Source organism: Muscardinus avellanarius (assembly GCF_963383645.1).
Source record: "Muscardinus avellanarius genome assembly, chromosome: 15".
Lineage (NCBI taxonomy): Eukaryota > Metazoa > Chordata > Mammalia > Rodentia > Gliridae > Muscardinus > Muscardinus avellanarius.
In genome coordinates, this window is record NC_137801.1 from 90,095,730 (window position 1) to 90,120,240 (window position 24,511).

At 49.0% G+C, this 24,511-nt stretch overlaps 1 protein-coding gene across 2 annotated transcripts in view; it reads right to left on the reverse strand.

The window, feature by feature from the left end:
• Window positions 1-24,511, reverse strand: part of REV1 (REV1 DNA directed polymerase) — a gene marked incomplete at both ends in the record, with an annotated part of 52,424 nt that overhangs the window by 4,157 nt on the left and 23,756 nt on the right. Inside the window, 10 exons of one of the 2 annotated variants that reach the window (XM_080711525.1) lie at window positions 130-232; window positions 1,825-1,997; window positions 3,019-3,239; window positions 5,424-5,543; window positions 7,614-7,768; window positions 9,977-10,105; window positions 13,472-13,577; window positions 17,580-17,696; window positions 19,324-19,437; window positions 22,174-22,859. In XM_080711525.1, the coding sequence (XP_080567651.1) occupies window positions 130-232; window positions 1,825-1,997; window positions 3,019-3,239; window positions 5,424-5,543; window positions 7,614-7,768; window positions 9,977-10,105; window positions 13,472-13,577; window positions 17,580-17,696; window positions 19,324-19,437; window positions 22,174-22,859 (1,924 nt within the window). Of the gene's footprint in view, window positions 1-129; window positions 233-1,824; window positions 1,998-3,018; window positions 3,240-5,423; window positions 5,544-7,613; window positions 7,769-9,976; window positions 10,106-13,471; window positions 13,581-17,579; window positions 17,697-19,323; window positions 19,438-22,173; window positions 22,860-24,511 lie in introns of both variants that reach the window. The other variant, XM_080711524.1, reaches the window with a different exon arrangement.

Sequence of the window (24,511 nt, forward strand, 5' to 3'; positions counted from 1 at the left end):
TGCTGCCCTTCTCCCTGGACTGTATCAAAGTAGCTAAATAATATAAGCCATTTCCTCCACGGCCAGTCTCGACGAAGCCTCCAATGAGGCTTACAACACGCCACGAGGGGTCCCCGCAGCGGCGCTTACCCCTCTCATGTCCGGGATGTTTAGCTTCATCGTGTGAAACATGTTTAGCGTGGCCTTTCCAATGACCTCTGCCCTGTCTGTGGCCTGCTCAAGGGTCACAGTCCTGCAAAATTTTTCAAAGACACAAATACGTCTCAGAGTATGGGACTGTTTAAAGAGTTACAGAAGAAGCACAAGCAGTTACTTAAAAATTTATAAAGATGACACAGTCCTCACAAGACGCTTCTGCTACCAAGTGAACTGCACCAGCAGAAAACAGCTAAAGAAAACAATACAGAACACTAAGGTACACAAACATTTGAACGCAAGTTGAAAATGGCAAATCCTAGTTCATGCAGATCAAAGACGTGGCGATCAGGGCGAGCGCAGGGTGACTGCTTTAGACCCGGGAGGCGTCGACGCGGACACTGAGGCACAGCCCGCTCTCAGAAGAGGGCCCTCTGCGTGTCTGTCCTTGTGGTCTAAGGTAAACCCACTGAATACTTCAAGCATCGGAAATGCTCACCCCAAGTAGTCCTCCTCCTCTAACTGGATTAACGTGTCCGTACTACTGCAAAGGAAAGGCTGGCGACATCCTGGCCCAAAGTCGAAGACTAGGAGGTGGTGAGTGGATTCTGAGGACTCCATCTGCCAGCACGCTGGCGCCAGGACACGCGGAACCACCGCGCCTGTCACTGCCTGTACAGCCGCTTGGCTTTGCTGGCCCGAGCAGAGGCATGACCCATTGCAAAACTGAATTACCAACTCAATAAAGATTGCTACCAGTTCTCGTTCCCAAGAAGGTTTTATAAATTGGACTCGATTTTCCCACAGAAACTATGTTTAAGATAAGGATGATATTCCCAAGTATGTGCCTAATAACTAGCTTTGTATAAAAATTACCATAAACACTTTACCATTTGAAATATGTATATAACTTCTTAAGTCGGGCAGCCAGCTGACACAGCGGCACATGACCAATCCCAGAACCTGGGGGCCAAGCCAGGAAGAGCTCAGGTTTGAGGCCAGCCTCAGCAACTTCGGGAGGCCCTGGTTCAAAATAAAAACTAAAAGCTGGGGATGTAGCTCAGAGGTAGAATGCCCCTGGGTCCAACTGCCAGCACCACACAAAAAGTAGAGGAATTTAGTGGTTTGAAATAACCAAGGGCAGAAAGTTACATGTCCCAGATCTTAATTTACACTCCGTGTCTTGGGAGCTTCTGGGCAGGAAGCGGTCATCTCACAGCTCAGTCGTGTTACTTACACACAAATGGCACAAGGCTCTGACTAGTGAAGCTGTACCACCTCATCTTAACACTGCCTGGAAAAATAAATGCAGTGAAGCTCAAGTGTATCCATCCTGGACTTAGGTCTGAGATGGGAGCGTCCCACGGCCGGGCGCTCTGGGGCCCTATAGGTCCTGTCCCTTCTCGCCCCTGCCTTCCGGCCTGGCCCGGCGCCCTCTGGCCCGTGTCCCTCCAGTGCCAGCTGCACTCACAGATCCTCAGAACTGTGACCCGAGGACACCTTACACAGCTGCCCACCGGGGGCAAGAGAAAGTGGCCTGCTCTCAGTCAGATGACCTTGCGCTGATCAAGCTGCACCACGGATTGCCATGTTTTTCTCCAACTCTTTGATTTTCTCCCATTTTCTCTGAGCTATAGTAACCAACACTGAGACGTAATTACCTATATATGCTTTTAAAGAAAAGCTTACCTGGTAATGTTATCGCAAATCCCATGGCCTCCAAACTTCGCGGTTTCTACTGGGGCCCCTGGTTTTCGCACCATGATTTTGAGAGTCAAGCGTTTACCCTTCATGCTGGCAGCTTCGAGTCGTCTTTGAATTTCTTCTGAAAGACTCAGAAGGAAAGCTTCTGCCTCTTTTGGCTAGGAAAAGCAAACATCAAAAACTTCCAGGTTATTTTCCTTTATGTCTGATTTATTTTCATATGTGTGGTACTGGGGATTAATCCTAGGGCATTCTACCTCTGAGCGACATCCTCAGACCTATTTTTTAAATTCTGAATTTGAAATGGGTCTCAGTAAGTCGGTAAGGCTGGCCAAAACCTGTGATCCTCCTGTCTCAGCCTTCCAAGTACTGGGATTACAAGCATGCATCATCCGACCCAGCTCAAGTATTTTATACAAAATACTTATTTCCTATCCTAAAGCATGTATTTAAAAACCGCTTTCCATACATTTGACCCACTTAATGTATTATTAAAGGGAAATTCCTATCTTCAGAACAAAGCAGACGTAGGGAGGACTTTTGTGTCCTGCAGGTCAGGGTCAAAGCTGGGGCGGTGCGCATGCTTGGCGGGTGCTCTGCCCAGCTACATCTGGCTTCGTCACCAGGTGGCCTCAACCTGCGCTCCGTCCCTCAGCCAGCCTCCCAGGTGTGTGCCACCAGCCCTGGCAGCCAGCAGGCGCTTTCCCGAGACTCCTCCTTGGTGTCTGCCGCCGCTGGCCTGCGAAACTGCGCCTCGCACTGGGTTCGGCTCTCTGAATGAGCGTGGCTCTCAGGCACAGCCTGTGCCGCGCCCCTCGCGCCACTCGAGTGCCTATTCCAGAGACATCCAAATACTCCCGAGGAGCAAACGACAACCCGCCACCACCTGGGCTTTCTAGGCTCACGACTTTCACTGCAGCCTAAAATGTATTTCTACACTAACAATACCGGGCTTGCCTGCTCTCATCCCCGGGAGCCAGTGATCGATTGTACCATCCTGCAGCCCCTGCACAGATGGTCTGCCCGTGGTCTGCCTCTACCTGCCCTGCATCGTCTCAAAGGCCTCGGTTCTGGGAACACGAACGGTGCCAGGATTCCACGGTAAGGACTAAGTTTTGCGGGCTGACGAGAAAGGACCACTTAAAAGTAAAGAAGTGAGGTGTGTTACGGGGTCAGTACCTGGGTAAATCTTATCCCATAGTTGATCTCAGCTGAAACAGACTTCCTTTCCTTTTCAGTCCGAACTGGTCTATCATCCAGACCACGGCAAAACCTGTAAAGCATCTGTCCTGTTTTGGGGCCAAATTCTTTCTGGAGTTTCCCCATGGTCACGCACTGCAGGTCTCCACAGGTTTTAATCCCCAGAGACGACAACTTGGCTTCCATCGAACGTCCGACCCCTGGGAAAGGAAATAAATATAGTTAGTTCGTTAAGCAAGATAAACTTTTTCTTTTTGCGGGTCTGGGGATGGAACCCAGGAGCATTCGACCTCCGAGCTACACCCCCTGCCCTATTTTTTATTCTTTATTTTGAAACAGGGTCTCACTAAATTGCAGAGGGCCTAAGTAGCTGAGGCTGTCCGCGAACCGCCATCCTCTGGTCTCAGCCTCCCGAATGCTGGGATTACAAGTGTGCGCCACCACTCCTGGCTTAAGATAAACTATTAAAATCATTTTAGAAATAGGAACTATCAATAATATAAAAGTTGAATGTAAATTTCTGGAAAAGAATAGGATTTGTAGTCAGCCATGGGGGCACAAGCCTGTAATCCTGGTACTTTGGAGGCTCGGACAGGAGGAGCACAGGTTCAAGGGCATCCTCATCAACTTAGACTCAGCACAATGCAGTAAGACCCTGCTTCAAAATCAAAATAAAGAAGAGCTGCGGGGCTCAGTGGAGGGGCTCTCCTGGGTCCAACCTCCATACCACATGGGGAAAACAGGTATTTATTAGTGAATACTAAGATTGCCATTTTATACACAAAATCAACTAAACGTTGAGGCTCTGGAGCCGGGCATGGGGCCATACACTCGTAATCTCAGTACCTGGGGAGCTGAGGCAGGAGGCTCACAGGTCCACAGCCAGCCTCAGCTACTTAGGTCTGCAACATAGTGAAACCCTGTTTCAAAATAAAGAATAAAAATAGGGCTGAGGAAGTAACTCAAAGATGCCTCTGGGTTCAATTCCCAGTATAGCAACAGAAAATAAATAAATAAATAAGTGCGAATCAGGGCTGCGACCTGACAAGACTTAACCCCAAAGGCATAGAACGTTCTGACTGTGGTGATGCACCAAACTTCACCATGGATTCTTCACTTGCTAACATGCTAGACAACGTAACCCAGGGACCAAAGTCTCTAAGCAACAAACTGGTAGTCGGGAGAAGATACCCTTGTTTCTTTTACTAAAACAAAACAACCTGATCCAGGTGCGGTGGCAAAGGACTGTGATCCCAGTACTCGGGAGGCCGAGACAGGAGGATCTCAGGTTCGTGACCAGCCCTAGCAACTTAGTAAGGCCTCCACAACTTAGTGAGACCCTGTTTCCAAATACGGAATAAAACTGGCTGGGGGTTCAGCTCAAAGGCTGAACGCCCCTGGGTTCAGTCCCCAGCACCAGTAAATGGATGTGGCCGCTTTGCAAAGCAGACACAGGCTGCTTAGTAACAAACAGGCACCCATACGGAAACATGAAGTAGCTGAAACCCTGCCCTGGTGGGAGGCGCACACCAAGGGTCTTTCTTAGTGCCCAGGCAACGTAGCAACACACCAGCTGGGCATCTTATTTTTCCTAATTTGTCTCCTACGCTTTCTAGTTTCAGAAAACTAAAATCATACTGGTCCTGCAGTATGACTTTAGTGTTTTTTAATTTCCTTCTTTTCCAGCCTGGTTTTAATTAATTAATTAATTGCAGTACTGGGGATGGAACCCAGGGGCATTCTACCTCCAAGCTACCCCCCCAGCCCTATTTTTTATTCTTTAATTTGAAACAGGGTCTCATTGAGTTAAAAGGGCCTCACTAAGTAGCTGGGGCTGCCTGCGAACCATGATCCTTCTGTCTCAGCTTCCCAAATGCTGGGATGACAGGCATGCGCCATCACGCCTGGCTCCAGCCTGGTTTTAAATGGTGCTGGAGAAGGAACCAGGACAGAGCCTGGCCAAGTGCTCCTTCTTGCTACTCGAGAAATGCTTGAAGAATCCATGGCCACAGAACTAAAACGTACCGTCATGGTCTTGAGAAACAGGCTATTCTATATTAAGAAATAAGCTAGCCAGGCGTGGTGGCACAAGCCTGTGATTCCAGTACTTGGGAGGCTGAGATAGGAGGGACCACAGGTGCAACACCAGCCTCAGCAACTTAGCAAGACCTTGTTTCAAAAGAAAAAATAAACTAGGGCTGGGGATTCTCAGAGGTAGAATGTCCTGGGTTCCATCCCAGATACCACACACAAAAAACTGTGTGTATACATATTTCTATTTTATATATACATAAATATACCTTCATATTTCGAGAAAAAGATTGCAGAACTCCTGAAAGCTCTTAAACACCCCTATAACACAAGCGGCAAGTGAAGGCTGTTACCCGGCAGGTGCGCCACCAGCTGGCCTCGGATGAACTCGTCCACCTCCTCTGGCTTCAGGTGGTACTGCCCGTCCGGCTTGGCTTTCCTGGTTGCCATTCTAGCTAGGAGAATATTAGAACCTATAGAGTTTAAAGAAAATAAAACCGGTAACAGTTATCACAATGGTTACTGCTGTGTGTGTGTGGGGGGGGGGTACTGGGGATTGAACCCAGAAGTATTCTACGAGCTACACCTCCAGCCTGGTTTTTTTAAATTTTGAAACAGGGTCTCAGTCTTGTTTAGGCTGTCCTCGAACCTGCCATCCTCCTGTCTCAGCCTTCTAAGTACCGGGATTCCAGGCGTGTGCCGCCACAGCCAGCCACAATTACTTTTAAATACATCTATGGATTGGTTACCTACTAATTCTAAAATCCATGAAAATAAATACAAGTTACCATTCCAGACTGTGGCAGCTGAGGGCAGCGCCTGGAAAGCACAGGCTAGGTCCAGGGAGGGAGGGAGGGAGGGAGCAGAAGGCCCAGAGCACAGGGCGCGTGTGCAGTGCCGAGGAGGGCAGGGTGCCCACACGGCGCAGCGAGGACAGGCTGCCTGCGGGTGCCTGACACCCCTGGTGCTGGGCTGGCTTGTGCGGTGCCAGGTACCTTCCTAGTGTGAACACAGGTTCAAGAGAAAGTCAAGCCAAGACGGTCAGAGTGGTGAGGCTGGGGAGGGGAAGGCTCAAACAGGGCTCCAGCTCTAATCCTACGTTGAGCTTCAAGGAGTGTCTACGCTATCACTTGTAACAGGTCCACCAGTGTGCCCGCACCTCGGGTGCAGGAGGGCCTGTGGGCACGCTGGCCGGGGAGTGCAGGGCAGCGGCCACACTTCACTCCTATCTTGCCATATTCTGATATCTTAGAGATCTTGCTGGCTGAGGGGACGGCCCTCCTGGCGACTGCGGAGGCCGGAGCTGGTACACTCCTCTATGGGAAACACCTGCCACATGCAGACCCTGCACGGAGATAAGATTTCCTTCCCTTAAACCATCCCGGGGCAGGTACCAGCCGCAAGAGATCACCCATGGGCCGAAGAGGCCAGGACTCCAGCCAGCTGCGCCCAAGCTGCCTTCCTGGGCCCTTCCTGCCGGCAACCCTCTGACCTCCTGCAGGCCCGGCCCTCTTCTAGGGAGGCAGAAACCGTGAGTCTCCTTTCAGTGCACGAGCCTCTGCACTCCCATAAACCTTCAGCACAAAGACAAGACCGTCACAGGAGGGTTCTGCAGGACGGAGAAGTCACAGTTGGACACCACACCCTGAGCCTGCAGTGCACAGATCGTGGCCAGGAGCAATGGCTCCGCTCCACAGAGGGCAGGAGTGGGTGGGGGAAGCGGTGCAGGAAGGCGACGAGCCTCACAGGAGGCGGCCAGCCCTGCGCAGGCCAGAGGGCGCTGAGGGACAGTATGACAAGACTCGAGTGGCCCAACTCCAAACCTACACCCACACCCGCCCTGTTTTCATCAGCTTCTGTTCACTTTTGAAACCACCAATGGCAAAAATGTCTGCAAGTAAAACCCAACTTTCCAGGCAGGTATGGTGGTGCTTGCCTGTAACCCCAGCTCCTGGGAGGCTAGGCCAGGACGCCTGTAGGCTCACGGAGAGTCTCTGGGGCTCGCTCAGACCCTTTTCCAAAAAGTAAAAACTAAAATAGGGCGGGGGGTGTAGCATGCCCCTGGGTTCCACCCACTATCACACACAAAAACAAGCAAGAAAGCAACAAAAAAAACCCCAATGTTGTAACTCGTAGCCCATCAGCAGGCACTCACTGCCCAGCAGCACTTCACCTCTGTGCTGCAAGCAGCCAGCCCCGCCCGCAGCACGGCCAGAGGGAGGCCGCCCTAGGCAGCAGGCGCCAGGTCTGGGCATGCGTCTCAAAAGGAAGTGACACGGAAGGATCCCAAACCAACTCATTATTTTTTTCCACTGGGGATGGAACCCAGGGGGATTCTACCTCCTAGCTACATTCCCGGCCCCATTTTCTTTTTCTATTTTGACAAAGAGCCTCATGAGGCGAACGAGTCTCACTATGTGCTGAGGCTGTCCTTGAACCTACGATCCTGCGGTCTCAGCCTTCCAGCACTGGGATCACAGGCGTGCGGCACCAGGCCGGGTGACTGTTCTGAGTAAGACGGGCAACACCAGTCGGGTACTGACCAATCCCCACAGAGGCGGCGCACTTTGTCCTGTCTCTGATCTCCACGCGGAGAGCATCTGCAAACTCCTCAGGACTGAGCTTGGTCTCCGCGAGGATCTCCGTGATGTCCACCAGGGCTTCGTCACAACTGACGGCCTCGATGTTATGAGTGTAGCTGTCAACAGAAAGCAGACGGCCGTCAGTGGCAGACACAGATGCTACAACTCGGCTGGTCTTGGTGGCTCCTCCTCACCGTCTCTTCCCAAGGCTCAAAATACTTGTAAACCAACTGCTCTAAGGCCCGTAGTGATTCCCTAATTTTGGACTGCCAAGACAATGAGCATGTTCTTTGAATCCACCTTAACTACCAAATGCACAGCAAAAATGACCATTCCACTGGCTCTATCCTGAGAAGATTTTTTTTTTTTTTTTTGTGGTACTGGTTCCTGGAAGCCCATCTACCTCCGGGCTCCACTCCCACACCTATTTTTTATTTTTATTTGGAAACAGGGTCTCCTAAGCCAGCGCGCGCGGCTGGCTTCGAACCTGCGCGATCCTCCTGTCTCTGCCTCCCAAGCGCGGGGATTACAAGCGTGCGCCACCACGCCCGGCCTGAGAAGATCTTTCTGAACACCTGAATAGCTGCAAAGTTATATGTGAATTAGAACAGTCAAATTAGATCATCTATCTAAAAAGTAAACTAACTTGGTTTATAAGATAGTTCAATGAACACAAGAACTACACGAATCGGTCGTCACTGCTGCTCCCCCAGAACAGAAATGCCAGGCTGGAAGGGCATTCACTGTAGCAGAGCCAGGCGCAGCAAGAGGCGCCACCTAGGCAGCCCAGCCCCTGGCACGTGGGCGCCTTTCCTTTCTGGTTGGCTAGAGAAGAGGGGACGGAAAAAAAAAAGAGTCGGTTTTGTTTGGCCAGATAGAGAGTAAAGTTTTAAGACTTCTGCTTCCAAACGGAAGTGGCCCTGATCAGAGAGAATTCCAGCTGAGATGGGAGTCAAAGAGGGCAGGAGAGTGGCCCTGTGCTCCGCCAAGAGTAAGACCCGGCACTGACAATCCTCAGTCCTCAGACTAGTACAGGCTGGCAAGCCTGGCGGCTCAGGCAGCAGCCAGCTCCCAGGACCCGACGCCAGCACTGCCGAGTGCGCTCCACGTCCTTATTGATTTTCCTGTACTGGGGTAGCGGCCGGTGACGGTGGCCCAGATGCCCTCAGCACTGGGCCTGGCACTGATGCCAGCTGTCCTCCCTACTTTCTCTCTTCCACTAACCTAAGCTCCAAGGGCCACGGCACTGCATCCCTCAGGGAGCCCAGAAGGAGCAGCAGGTGTCCGTGGACGTGGACACTGGTGCTCCTGGGAGCCAGGAGCGATGCTGCACACCGGAATCCCTGTGACCTGGAGGCCGAGGCAGAAGGGTCACGACTTCAAGGCCAGCCGCAGTCACTTATCAAGACCCTGCCTCAAAAAATGAAAAGTGCTGGACTACAGCTCAGTGTCAGAGCACGCCTGGGTTCAAACCTTAGTGCAGCAAAATAAGTAAGTAAATAATATACCTAAGGTTACACTATCGATATTTTTAAATTAATCTTTTCTCAATCTAACTAAACCACTTTGAAACTATGACTGGAAAACAACTTTTATAAAAACTGACTTACGGCCTACCTAATGGCTATCAGAAGAGAGGTCTTAAGGTGCTGTGCTGACGGCCTTCGCTCTCGCGCATACAGGCACTTCAGGTATGCGTCCTGCACGCATCCATGGAGACGGCTCCCTCCTAGGGCTGGCTCAGGAGACCCTGCCCTCAGCTGCCTGGCTACCTGGGACTGCAGGCGCACTGCACCATGCCCACCTCACCACTTCCGATTTTAAACAAAATTATAATTCCAATGTAATAAAAGAGAATAACCAAATTCTAAAACTCTGTATCTATCTTGGTTTCATGGGAAGAAACAGGACTGCCGGCTAGCATCCACACAGGCAGAGTCAGCCTTTACAAGAGGAGACACTTGGGTCATTTTAGTGATGCCAATGACCACTGAGAAGGAACCTCCCAAAGCCTGGCAGCGCTCAGGGCAGGCTCGGGGCTGGCAGCCGGGGCTAAAGTGAGCCCAGCAACGCAACAGAAAGCGCATCTTTTTTTCTTCCCTTTGGTACTGGGGATTGGATCCAGGGCCATTCAACCTCCGAGCTACAGCCCCAGACCCTTTTATCTCTTGTTTGGAAACAGGGTCTTGCTAAGCTGCAGAGGCTGGCCTTCAATCAACAGTCCTCCTGTCCCGGCCGCCCGGCACCACACCCGGGACCGGGCTATCTCTAACACTAGATAAGCAAGACGCCACGCGTGGAGAGGGTCACGCCACACACGGTACCTCGCCAGCGTTTCATACATCGTTCGTGCAACTTCCTTGTATGCATGAAAATCATACGGCACAGCTTGAAGGTTCGGACACAGCTGCTTAGCGTGCCCAAAAAACATTCCATTCTTGACGCCAACTTGTCTAGAGAGAAAAGAGAACACGGTGTGGTTATACTAGGAAGTCTTAAACTAGAACCAAGTATGGGAGACGCGGCCCTCTCCCCACCGCAAGCGCACCATTCCCATGTCACTCCCTCCTCCGTTAGGGTGAGCGTCAGCATTGAGAACGTGCAGGCGCCTCCCGAGGACGGCGCAGTGACCAGTCTGAGGGCTCGGAAGCCCCGCCCGGGACGCAACTGGCCGCAGAGAGGCCTCCGCCGGTGCTGGAGGAGCACAAGCACCGCAGAGGGGAGCCCAGGCACATGCCCCCCCCCCCAGGCTCCCGTGCCCCAAAGACAGGGAGCTATACATAAGGGCGGCTCGTGACAGCCAGGCCAGTGTACCCATCCTGTTCCCACCCAGCTCCCGGTTGACCCTTGCACGCTCCTCAACCCTGCAGGACGTCCCTCTGGGCAGGAGCCGGGGCTCCAGACTGTGGGGACCTGACTGGAGACGGTGCGTTTCAAAGCTACGTGTCTCCAGGCCCTGCATTACCTTTGATATAATTTGATAAAACCAAATTGTGGAATTATACATAATCTGTAAACTTCCATTTTATCACTCCAAAGAATCAAAAACATTTTAGTAAAAGCACAAGCAAAATAACAGTGTTCACCTGATTCCCTACTATGGCTATGCTCGTGGTTACTCTACAGTCAGTCGATAAACATTACCAGCACCGGCTTGGGTTTAAGCATATGACTATTAATAGTGTCTAACCACACAGAGGCCTCTGGGTGCACCTGCGCCCAGGAGGGCAAGTCCTGCAGGCTGCTCAGAGTGGGCACCATGTTTTTACAGAGATGAAAGAAAAACGCTCTCACTGTTGAGTTCCTGGTGAGTGAAAACTAAAAGGAGGGAAAAGGGCAGCAAAGGCAGCGCTGACTGGCAGAGCCTCAGTCAAGGCCTCATAGCGCCGAGGCCGCGCTGCCGTCAGGCCACACAGGGCTGGTGTTTCCATAGGTCTGAGGATGACTGCGCTGACCAGCTAAGGAAGCAGTGGACAGACCACGCTCAGTGGCACAAGGAGACAGACACGTGATGGCTTTAGTGTGTATAAAAATATGCCTACAAAAGCTATCAGATTATAGCAAAGAAAAGGCCAAAAAGGCTTAGCACTGAAACGAAGAAGCTTCAGATAGCAGTAATGTGAGACACAAAGGTTCAACACTTAAAAGCTAAATTTCAAATTAGAGATAATCACTCATTTTAAAGGAAGTGTTACATAGTTCCATAATTTCATTAAAAATGTCCATTTATACAAAATATTCAGAGGCACGTTACATAAAGTAAATACAGTACATCTACTGAATGTACTAATACACATTTCATAGAGAAAAGCTAGTCACTAGGTAACAAAACAAAACAAAACAAAAAAACAGAGGATTCCCGTAACTAAGGAGGGCAAAATACTGTGAGTTAAATTACCGGCACTCTATTTCATAAGTATATGCTGCAAAAAATAGTTTATTCTCAGTTTTTTTTTCTTTCTTTTTTGAGGGTCTGGGGATGGAACCCAGGGGGATTTGACCTCCAAGCCACACCCCCTGGTCTCACTGAGTTGTGGAGGGCCTCACTCAGTAGCTGAGGCTGTCCTCGAACCGCGGTCCTCCGGTCTCAGCCTCCCCAGTGCTGGGATGACGAGCTGCCCCCACGCCCGGCTCATTCCCAGTTGTAAAGCATACAGAGCAAATAGTTTTGGGTGTTAAATTGAACAATATAAAAAAGTTAACTACCAAAACACTGCAACTGTTCAATGTACTAAAAGGCATTCAGCTGGGTTTCTATTTTCATCTCTAAGCATCTCTTTGAATGATCCTCTGCCCTCCAGCCAACACCTAATGGCTCCCAACCATGTGCAAGGCGCCCAGCCTCACGGTGGCCGCTGACGGCCGATGCCAGTGTGCCTCGGAACACCAGAGGCCTGGACTGTCCAGACTAGAGAGTGTGGCAGAGGGAATGGAATGCCGCGGCCAGCAGGGCATCCTGGGAGCCCGCATGAGACCCTGCAGGGGCAGCAGGGAGAGACGGCTCCCACCCACCAACCAGCAAGCCTCAGACACTGACGACGGCCTTCTTGCCATCAGAAGCCTGAGACAAAGATACATGAAAAGGGTTAGCCTCCAAGCACACACACACTCAGCCGCAAACCGCCTGTGCTCACGAGAGCCGCGCCAAGACCCGACATGCATCTGTACTTCACTTACTCTCAGCTGTAACCTACGCTTAGTCTCTGGCCACAGAATCAACTGACAATGGAATGTGACAACAGCCCTGCTAACAAGGAAGCAAAGGTTCCCAGGACGCAGAGCCTGAAACGTTGCCACTTACGACATTTAGAATGTGACCTTTCGTAATTCAACCCTTTCTGTGTGGTACTGGGGATGGACCCCAGGGGCCTTCTACCTCTGAGTCACACACCCAGCCCTATTTTTTAAAATTTTTATCTTGAAAACAGGTCTAAGTTGCGGAAAGCTTCACTGAATGGCTAAGGCTGGCTGCGAACCTGCAATCCTTCTGTCTTAGCCTCCCAAGTACATGGATTACAGGCGTGCGCCACCACACCCAGCTGTAACTTTGTGTGTGTGTGTGTGTGTGTGTGTGTGTGTGTGTAGTACTGGGGATTGAATCCAGGGGCATTCTACCTCTGAGAATGAGAATTCTACACCCCCAGCCCTATTTTTTATTCTTGATTTTGAACCAGGGTCTCACTGAGTTGCAAAGGGCCCCACTAAGTAGCGGAGGCTGCCTGCAAACCATGATCCTTCTCTCAGCCTCCCAGATGCTGGGATTACAAGCATGCACCACCACGCCCTGCTGAGTTGGTGGTTTTAAGGAACACGAGCACATCTCTAGGTGGAGAGCCCCTGAGTGGAGCCACGGTGGAACGTCAGGTGGGAAGTGATCTCAGTGCGATTTAAACATACAGAGCAGCCAGGCGTGGTGGCGCACGCCTGCAATCCCAGTGCTCCCGCCCTCTCTCTCCTTCCTCCTCCTCCTTCCCCTTCCCCTCTCCTCTCTCTCTGGGATTGAACCCAAGGGTATTCTAAATCTGAGCTAAACCCCCAGCCTACTTTATTTCTATTCTGAAATCGGGTCTTGCTGGGTCAGTGAGAGTCTTGGTAGATGGCTGAGCCTGCCTGGGAACCTGCGGTCCTCCTGCCTCAGCCTCCCAAGTGTTGGGGTTACAGGCCTGCGTCACCACGCCACTCACTTCTTTACAGAAGACCTAACATACTTAAGTCACAGTCCTGACTAGCAAGCCCAACTCTGTTGGAAAGAATTATATTAAAATAATTAGCTGGAATCACTCTTCTCTAAAAAGGGTAACACCTTATGTTCTACATACCTGGCTTCATAACTACAAGAAGCGACTTCAGCCTTTGACAACACAGAGTCAATCCCATTTGTCTGTGCAGAATCTTGATCCTCCCACACTGACGGATCTGGTATATCTGCTTCAAAACAAAATCCCACGGTTATGTTAAAGTTGCCATCCCTTCCCTACCAGTCAAGAGTCTGCTCTCCATCCTTCCACACACAGTGCCCAGTCAAGTCCCAGGGTTGTCTCCGCGGGCTGTGGCCTAACTTACACAGAGACTCTTTCAATTGGTTTGCTTCCATCGCACCTGTCAGCAGTTGCTAGATAAAAACTGCGTGTAATAAATTCAAAGCATCCTTTGTCAATAGCAGAAAACTTTGAAAACATATAAAAGGATCGAGTCTCCCGCACCACAGTCTTTGCTGGGGTGGAGACAGTAACCTCCCCGCTCAGCTCTGTTAGAAGGGGAGAGTGAAGGGAAGTAGACGCCTCAGAATGCCCACCTCCCGAAAGCTCTCTCCAGAACGTAGAGCGGTTCCACACACCCAACAATCACAAACCCCCACCAGCCACCTGGGCAAACAGCGCCGGAGTCACAGCCTCCCGGCGTCTCCTTCCCATAGTAAGCTTTTCTTTTGAGCACAAATCAGGTAAAAGAGCATCATACCATTACTTCCTCTTTCAGCTCATGTCTACTTTGAGTTAAAAAACACAGGTCCATGTAAAAAACATCTGAAGTGTGGAGCATTGGCTACCTCACAGAATACAAGTCTAGCCTACACACGCCGCTTGTCAGCGGTCTGCTAACCCTAATCCGCATCTGCACCGGCACACAGAGCGTAAAGGGTGCAGGCCACTGCACTGCCTTCACTTCCCTCGGCTTTGCTAGCGACTCAAAGTGCATTAAACTCCGGTCGAAGGCCTTTAGTCACTACCATCTCTTACACAGGCCATATCAGGTCACAAGGAGAGTCCACAGCCTCAAAACTCAACCTTAGCCACCTTGCCACAACAAAAATGCCTTTAGTAGAATAACAGCACACCACCGGAGCCAATTCTAAACAAAGCTATTATTTTAGTACACTATAACAACACAAGCCCTAAGGACCCAGCGCCTCTCTTCTGTTATCTACGAGACACGATGTCCCACGAGAACTCAGAACGGCCAGGTATCTGGCTTCCCCGGCTCAGGCCTTCTCTGGTTGCCCACTAGTCATTACCATCTCTCACCTAACTACAAAAGCCACGCCAGGCAATCTCCAGACTCCCGCACCCTAAGGCTCACAGCGTAAACACTAACTGGTTTCAGAGGAGTCAGATCCTATCTGTATCAAAAAATAAAAACAGGGTATGTAATGTGAATCATGGTTTGGGGTAAAGTGTGAGAGCTTAAGCCACTCTCTCCCTAATTCAAGACAAAATGCAGAGCAGCTTATCTAGGGCTCAGTAACAGTTCACCAATCCAATCTGGAAGAATTCCACGACTGCCAGTAATGGTGCAACCGAAGTGACCCTGAAGCTATGCCTTGGAGGCGGGCGCTGTCACCACTACAGTCGAGGGGCGTTACCCTACCAGCTGCCTCAAGCACAGGAAGCTCACGCTTGCGCACAGGGCGGCCTGCGCCCTGGCCTGGCCTGGAGAGGCAGCGCCACTGGGTCCTCTTCACTGGGCGGGCTGACCTGTTCCACAGTGCAGCAGAGCGTGGGTCCCTCCACCAGCGGACTGAGTTGCTTCATGGGAGATTCAGGGAAATGCAGGGACACACTGTCCTCACTGGAGGGCAAAGGAGAGAACTGCTCAGCAAAACTCGACAACCTAGAGGGCACATGGAGAAGGTGGAGGAACGGTTGGAGTGCCAGAGGCCGGGACCCAAGTCTGTGGAAAAGAAATCGCTGAGACTAAATCTATGACTGACACGACTTTTAAAATTGTTGTTCTTGAGAATGGAAACTGAAGTTGTTGCTAGGATAGAAAACATCTGCACCCTATGAATCGGTGTGTGTGTGTGTGTGTGTGTGTGTGTGTGTGTGTGTGTGTGAGAGAGAGAGAGAGAGAGAGAGAGAGAGAGAGAGAGAGAGAGAAGACCCAATCATGAGATCTAGGGTGTACGTGGCTCCCAGTAATGAGGCAGCCAGCTGCTGTGGAGGACTGTGCAGGGTGTGGCTTGCCGGGAAGCCACGCGTGCTAAGCCGGCTAGGTGGAGCTTCTGGTGGACCAGTTTCCAAAGAGGGCTCCAGGCTTAGACGTCCTAAAATGCTGCCTAGACATACAAGCCAAAATACTAGAACTGTGTTTTTTTCCCCCTCCAAATAGAAGCCAAAGATTCTGACTCCTAAACTGACCGCCAGTAGTTTTTTGGTGTCATGTCTAATAAGGTCCACAGAAAGAAGGATCAGCGAATAGCAAGGCAAGAGGAGGGAGGCCCGAGGAAGGAGTGCCGAGTGCAAGGGGCTGTGGTGCCGTGTGCAAGGGGCGACGCGGCCTCCACACACAGCAAGCTCCTGGTGAGCTCCTGCTGAGTCAAAGGCTTAGGACCTCACAGTGAGTGACGTCGAGTTAAAAAAGAGCACACATCGCGTATCACGCTCACCTCTTCCAATAAGAAGAACCTCTCTTCTGGAAAATGTGCAATGGTAAGTGAAATCAGATATTCTCCTAACAGTTCCCTCCTGGCACATAGCAGAGGCGGAGGGTATGAGTCGTAAGCACTCAGTGGCTAACTGACCAAGGTGCCAAGGAACCAATGACAACACTCTTCATCACTTGAGAGGGATGGAAGGGAAAGACGGAGGCCACTCCTGCACACTCCCAAGGAGCGCTGCGAGGCACAGACCCAGAGCCGCCGCGCATCCGGAGCACAGCCACCCCCTCCGGACGGCTTCAGGGGCACCCGCAATCCTGCCTGCGACTATTACTGTACTCTTCCTCGTTTTCCAGAACTTACGATTCCATCTTTTTAATAATGCCACACAGAAATACAGGAAAGACCAACGTACCACAAGACACACGAACAATACTTTAAAAACTAACCATACAATACAACCAAGACTCAACAAGATCAGTGATACCTACGCCCAAGGTCTACTCATAACAAGCAAAATTCTAGAATCTCAAAAAAATTCTGAAAAGACTTAAACCAAGAAAAAAAGCCTAAGAAAACTTGGAAAACACATGTACACATCAAGTATGTATTTTTTTCATATTTACAGCAAGTAAACAGAGTATCACCACCAAAAAAGTCTTCCCCAGAAAGGCCCTCGCTTTCTGTGGCCGTAGTGGGTGTTTTCTAAAATCAGCCCAAGCAAGGCGCTATGACTGAAGAGCTGGGAGTGAAGAGCAGGGTCAGCAGAGCTGCAGGCCGCCCACCCGCCAGACACCTGCTCGCCAGCTGCTCCTGGGCTAAGGTTGTTCTGAAAGACTAGTTTTTTAAAAACTTTTAAGGCTATGCAAGATGGTTAAATGTTTGGGGACTTTCCAGGAGAAAAATGAGCGGTGACAACAAGTTTATTTTCTAGACAAATACTTCTCAGGAAACCCACTGGAGGGAGGGTTAAAGACACACGAAATCTTGGCGCAGATAATGGTCAGTACAACTAGGTTTCATGTATTAATATCTAAAATATAAAGGCCAAGAGAGGCAAGAAAATGTTTCTCTCACGTGAAACAGGTTCAAGAGAGACATCAGGAATGATTCCTGGTGTTTATATTCTACTCTAATATATCTAAACCCTACTGCTTCCTCTTACAAATCTTAAAGAACACAAGCTCAATTGTCCTTAACTGTGACAGAGACCAAACGACTAGAATTCACTCTCAAGTCTAGAGAGAAGTTTCTAAAAATGACCATGGTTTTCATCCCCGATCTAAATTGATACGAAGCAAATCAATCGCTCTTTTAAAACTACTCATCACTCTTTGTTTCAAGAAAACATCACCATTCAATTTGACCAAGCCTAACTACAATCTAGGCATCTGTATTACACCTAGTTTGCTTTAGGAGATGTGCTTGACCGTCCTTGGAACCCCTGAATAGAAAGCTAATTGCGGCAACCCTGTTTTCTTTGCCAAAACGACACCCAACAGCCAAGTCCAGCGGCCGTCCTCAGGAGCACGGTGACTGCAAGGCCACTTTACCTGCTTTGCCGTTGAGGGCTTTGTTCTGGTAATACTGCCACTCCAGCTGGGGGTTGGCACCAGGACGTAAAGGCACTCTTCCCGTGCCCCTGTTACTTGTGACAGCCACTGGTTTTCCTGTGAGGAAAGATTAAATCACTTCTTTATCTAAGTACACAGGAATGTTAAGAACATGTACGGGAGAAATTCAGGAGGGATTTCAGTATGTAACGTTTTCCTTTAGCCTCATTTAGGCTTCAGTCTTCAAAGAAGCTGATGCCTGGAAAGAGCCTCGATCACCAGGAGCCGCCATCCAAGGCAGCACGCTCACTCACGTTTTCATGGTTTGGTTTCTTACAGTAGAGAAAAGGCAACTCAGAGCCCAGATTCTGTTATTAAACACATACAGACGTTTTTAGTTCTGATGTCCAAGAAGTAGACTTAACATCTCTACTTACCTTTCAACTTTACATCAAGAGAAATAAATATACATGAAGAGGAATCACAATCCGACCCCACATACAATCAAATGCTAGTCTGCAGTCTCTCTCCTTTTGCTTTAGTTAGGAAATTATCTTCATGTCTCATTTCTTGTGTGTGTGTAACTTACAAGATATGGTAATGCTATAAAATAATAGCATGGATGATTCCTGTATTATCTACTCAGTTCACTTGCACAGGATACTCCCACTCCCAAAATCATACTGAGAAGGTAGCTCTGTTACAGAGCACCCCATCAGCACCCACGAGGCCTGAAGACCAATCTCCAGTACCACCACGGTCGCCACCCACTGCCACCGTCACCACACTCGCCAAAACCACAGCTGCCGAACCTACTACCCCCCCCATCACAACCTCCGTACCCACCACCACCACCACCACCACCACACAACAATCAATGCTAAAATCAATGCTGCGAACTCCTTCCAAGGCCACAAGGGCAACTACTCGTGACAAAACGAAGCCAGACGCTTCCGTGCCATGAGCGTGATGATCATGATTTTGTTGTAGGGGAAGAACTGACCGAGAAGAAAAGTTAATATAGCTATCTCTTTTAGACGGAGATAACTGCTCAAAGATCCAGAACACATGTTCTGAAAAGTAATGGCTAGTTCACAAACATCCAAACTTCACCACAACAATCGATGCCCAGGAGACGTGGCTTATTTCAGCATTATTGAGTAATACAGAATTATTCTACAATGAAAAGGCTGGAATGTTCCCCTGCATCAGGATGGCTAATCAAGGTATTTGCCTACAAGAAAGGATCGTGACCCAAGTCCCAAAGACACAGGCTACCTTAATATTTCCACTAGCAAATATTAACAAATACAGAAAGCAGCCTGGATACAGTGGCACACATCTGTAATCCTAGTACTTGGGAGGACGAGCCTCAGCAACTTACTGAGACCATTTCCAAATAAAACAATGACACAGGGCTGGAGGCATAGCTCGTTAGTAGAATGCCCCCGGTCCAGGCCCCAGCCCCCTCCCCCCAGTGCCGCACACCAAGGCAGGCCTGCCTCCGGAGTCAGAGGACACGTCCCTCAGCTGAAAATCAATCTTCTTCCCTGCAGAGCTCATCACTAGAGAAAGTCTTCAGTCCTCTAAACCTTTTTTAATAATGCAGTCTAGAAAATGTGGAAGCAGAAACTGATTTGGGCAAGGAAAATCAAAATAAATATTTTTCAAAGAACAGTTTGCTCTCCCCTAGAATATATATTAACAGTATCAGTTTTCTTAAAACGTAAGCAAGAATACAGACCTTTGAGCTCTGGTCTGTTTCGGATACCCACAGACACAAAGAAGCAATCCATGTCGACGTGCACGATGCAGCTCTGGGGGCGGGGCGAGCTCGAGATGGACGCGGCCGCGGCGCCTAGGAGAGAAGCAGGAGCACTTAATCCCACACCAAGCTCAGGCGGAGCGGGCGGCTGACTTCACAAAGCATACCTAGGGTGGCTACAGGGAAAGGAGTCTCAGACACTCACAACACGGATGGCAGACTAGTTCTCCGCCTCAATAGGAGTCATATTTCAGCCACTTTAGCTCTCAAAGTAACTGGGAGAAACAGATTATGTTTTTGGACCTAACTTTACATTTTAATCTATATTCTAATCAAGAATTATTAGGTGGGCGTGGTGACACACACTTGTAATCCCAGCGTTCGGGAGACTGAGACAGGAGGATCACAGCTTGAGGACAGCCTCAGCTACTTAGTGAGGCCCTTGGCAACTCAGTGAGACCCTGTTTCAAAAAGAATAAAAAATAGGGCTGGGGGTGTAGCTCAGAGGTAGAATGCTTCTGGATTCCATTTCCAGTACCACACACACACACACAAGAATTACGGTCAGTTAATTATTCCTGTGCTGTTTTGTAAACGTGCACTGACACATCTTCATACATTCAGCAGCATGAAGCCGACAGCGGACGACCACCACTGCATGCTGTCTAGCGCCCGCCTCGACCCAGAGCACTTACGATGGCGCCGCTGCCTGGTGCTGGAGGGTCCGCAGGTAATTTATTTAAGTTCTTACAATGCTAGGAGGGACACTGTGCCTTCGCTCCCATTTTATGGATCCTAAGTCAGGCGAGCCAGCCAGCAAATGCACGCTCCCGCAGGGACTCAACCTGGCCTGCCCTGGTTCTCCTACAGCCACGCTGCTCTACGTGAAAAGCCCTCAAAGAGTCTGTGGAACAAAAACCTCTACATAAGTGGAATTTTCTCCGTGGGCTGTCAGGTATAACTACAAGTCAACTCTGAAGCGCACCGAAGGAGAGAGACTTGAGTGTGCTTTCCTAAGGACGAGAGGTCCTCACCCCGCGCCACACAAGTCTTTAGGGCTAGTGACACCAGGAGGATTAAAATACTAGGGTTAGTATTATTTTATTTACTTGGAGAATACTCAGCATTGAACCCAGGGGTGTTCTACCTCGAAGCCCTTTTTTAATTTTTATTTTGAAACAGGATCTCGCCAGATTGCTGAGTCTCCCAAAGCTGCTGAGGCTGGTCTCAAACCTGTGATCCTTCTGTCTCAGCATCCCAAGGAGTGGGACTGCAGGCGTGTGCCACTGTGCCTGGCTCTTAATTATGTGGTAGAAATGACAGATCACCAGGGTTATTCCCCGTTCTTCCAAGGCAACACAGGTCTCGGAAGTAAGAACCCTGAGCTTGTGAGAAGTTCTGGAGTCACAGAACTTCCTTCTGAAAGACTTAAGATATTAGTACTGGGAGTTAAGTCTTATTACAAGAGGCTTCTAGAAACTTAACATTTACACCCTCAAAGCATTGGGCCACTCTGTCTACCAAGCTGTGCCAGCAACACCTGGCTTTCACTACATGCAGGATACAGAATCTGCGTTTATGCTATCTTTCTTAAGCCGACAATCCCCTGAAGAAAACATCCATTCCTGTCACTCCCCTGCAGAGAGGAAGCCAAGGTTCGGAGAGGCAGAGCTTTGCCCGCGGTCCTGCAGCGGCACTGGACGGCATCGCCAGAACTGGGCTCAGGCGGAGCTCCTGAACTCTCTCAAGAACCACGCACCTCAGTGTACCCTCCATGCTACTGCCAGAAGTCATTATAAAGTAAATCTTACAATTCTGCTCTATAAAGGCATAATATAAAGTGCCAACAACTCAAACTAAAGGTTTTAAACAATCAAACATGAAGGAGTAGAGAACGCATAAACCAAGTGTCTACCAAATGCCTTCCTATATTATAGAACCTGTTTTTTATTCCCACTCATGGACCTAGTTCTTAATAGTTCTTGGAAGCTTTCAAAATTAAAGACCCTTCAAGTCACAAGGCCAAGATAAAATGTTAAGGATAATCTAATAGACCTGCAACATTCTAAGAGTTCATCAATAACAAAGCATTTCTGACTAAGAGCATGCAGGAATATACCAGGCAGTACAATTAGAAAGCCCATGGAGAAGCCCTGCAGCTTTCTAAGACAGGACCCTGAGCGGCTCTCTGTGCCTCGGCGCCCCAGCTGTAAGGGAAAGGCTGATATCAGATAACCTCTGAATCTCTGAATACATCCAAAGCACACCGCCTCAAACGCAGCACCACGAAGGACTGCCCAACAGCACCTGCGACCAAGAAGGCCGTAAACAAACACAAGCAAGCTACCTACATGCGAAGACTTCATCTCACTATACCACTATGATCACAGCAGTTACATCAGCAAAGTTATTTAATCATTTGAAGATCATTACGATGCAAGCTTCTAAAAGTTAACAATTACTTTTACGATATCAATTTCATGCTTACAGGAATTTAAGCATTGGATATAAAGCGCATTGTATTTACACAGTTCAAAACTTTGACAACAGATAAGGTAGGTCTACATGAAGAATGAAATGCTCAGAATCTCAACCGTGTATCCTGGTAATCTCCAGTCAGCCACAAGCAAGCTAATTTAAACACGTACTTTACCAAGTAGGCGAGCTCTCTGTAATGGTGACACTTACGGTCGCTCTCATAACCTGGCAACCCCAAAGACCTTTGCTCTTGAGAACCTGGCGCCAATCGCACCCTCCACGCCAGGTAAGAACAAAACGATCACGCATAACTACTTCTTAAGAAAGCAATTTTAGTAAGCATCTAGGTACCTGTGTCAGCTACAACAAGGGCAGACCTGCCTGCTTTCATTTTTTTTAACTTTTCCCTTCCTGGAAAGACACCACTACTCTGTCTTTGTAGGGTACTGACAAACTCAGTCAATTCACACTTCCAGGTCGATATGTGATGCAGTCTTGAGCGAGAATAGAAGTCCGAAATAAAGCTGCAGTCTGCGGGTCTGGGTGGCACTGCGGGTGCAGCCTGGCTCAGAGTCGGTCCTGAAGAAGTGCTTTGTGTGCGTGAAGGCCCCTGAACAGCGGAATGGTGAGCACCGTTGACTCTCGGGTGGCTGTGCAAAGATGGTGGGAAGGAAGGAGTCCTGCGTGGGCTCGTGGCACTCTGTGGCGGCTGCGGCCAGGTGCGCTCTCTGACATCGCTGCTGCTCCTCTCTACCTTCTCCTCCTGGGCAGAGTCTGGAGAGAGCCTGCTGGCAGCACTGCTGGCCACGGGCACCAAGCAGTCCTGTGTCTTTAAGGCACCATTAGCGCTGTGCGTGTGTCCATTAAAAATGGTGGCGCTGCTCCTGGGATGAGGAACTCCATTTTGCTTCCTTCCAGGAAGGGTCTGCTCCAGATCCACAAAACTAAAATCACTACTCGTATCTTCTTCACTCCAGCTGTTCACTCCATTAACTTTGACTTCACTTTCTGTCTCAATTTTCTTAATTAGGTGATTTCTAAAGCAGGGAAAAAATTATTTAAGTTAATAATGTCTGGCTTTAAGGATAAACAATATTTTCATTTAAACATTTTCTTAATAACCTATTTCACTATTTCCCCCTTAAAAACTCAAAAGCTGCCAGGCGTGGTGCTACACACCTATAATCTTAGTACTTGGGAGGCTGAGACAGGAGGATCTCAGGTTTGAGGTCAGTGTTCTGTAACTTAGTGAGACTCTGTTTAAAAACAAAAACCAAAAGGGCTGGGGGTGTAGCTCAGTGATAGAATACTCTTGGGCTCAATTCCCAGTACCAGCAGAAAAAATTAATCAACAAGCTTTTTACTTTGTTTTCCATCAAAAGATAATTCATGTCCAAATAAAGGAAACTGTTTTCAACTACTTTCCCCACAAAAGATTAGAATCCATGAATTTTAAACATCTAGTTCTGAAGCATAGTCAGGAGCATTTTGTTGCTGTTGGTCACACTGGGGATGGACTCAAGGGAGTTTTACCTCCAGGCTACACCCCTAGACCTATTTTTATTTTTTATTTGAAAACAAGGTCTCATTAAATTGCTGAGAGCCTCACTAAGTTGCTGAGGCTGGATCTGAAGCTGCAATCCACCTATCTCAGCCTCTGGGATTATAAGCACGCACCGCCAAGCCCAGCTTAAATATGTGCTAAATTAGTATAGTATAAATAACTTCCACAAAAGTGAACAGAAACTTCACGAGTTATTGTTCCTGGTTTTACATTTAGTTTTATGTTAGTCACTGTCCACACATTATGTGAAGACATGAGGGTTACCATTCTGAGGCAAGTTTCACACAAGCCAAAGCTGGCTGTATTAACTAACCCACAGGGAGGGCCAAATGTGCAACTAGACTAAAAAATAGCAATCGGGTCAATGTGTAGGGTAATTCGGTAAAAATTACACACGTACATGCACACGCGCGCGCGCGCGCACACACACACACAAAATGCTTGCCCTAGTCACAAGGGAAATGTCATTTTATTTTTAAGAAAAAGTATAATTAGATGCCAGGATGGGCTGGATATAGTGGCCCACACGTGTAATCCTGGTACTTGGGAGGCTGAGACAGGAGCATACTGATTCCTGGCCAACCTCAGCTACTTGGTGAGTGAGGCCCTCTGCAACTTAGTGAGACACTGTTTCAAAGTAAAGAATCAGGCTGGGGATGTAGCTTGAAGGCAGACTGTTCAATCCCCAGCAGCGCAAGCCCATGCACTTGCGCACACGCACACACGTAAAATGGTAGATGTCAGGATGGTCCAAGTCCACCTGGACCAAGTTTCATGATGACCAGTTTATAAATGGACTCTACGATGAAATCTGCTAAAATCCCACTCCGGTTTCTCTGGATTTTGCTTAGTAATGCTCTGTGAGACAAAACTCATTTGGACTTACTACGAAAATTATCCAAGTAAAATAAACAAATTCTGGCTTATACAGCAGAAACTTGCTGGGTGCGGTGGTGCACACCTAAAATCTTCATATGGTGCTGAGACAAGAAAGCAGGTTCAGTTCAGCCTCAGCAACCAAGTGAGAGCATTTCAAAACAAAAAATAAAAATAGAGCCAGGCGTGGTGGGCACACTTGCAATCCCAGCACCCAGGAGGCGGAGACCGGAGGCTCGTGGTGCGCAG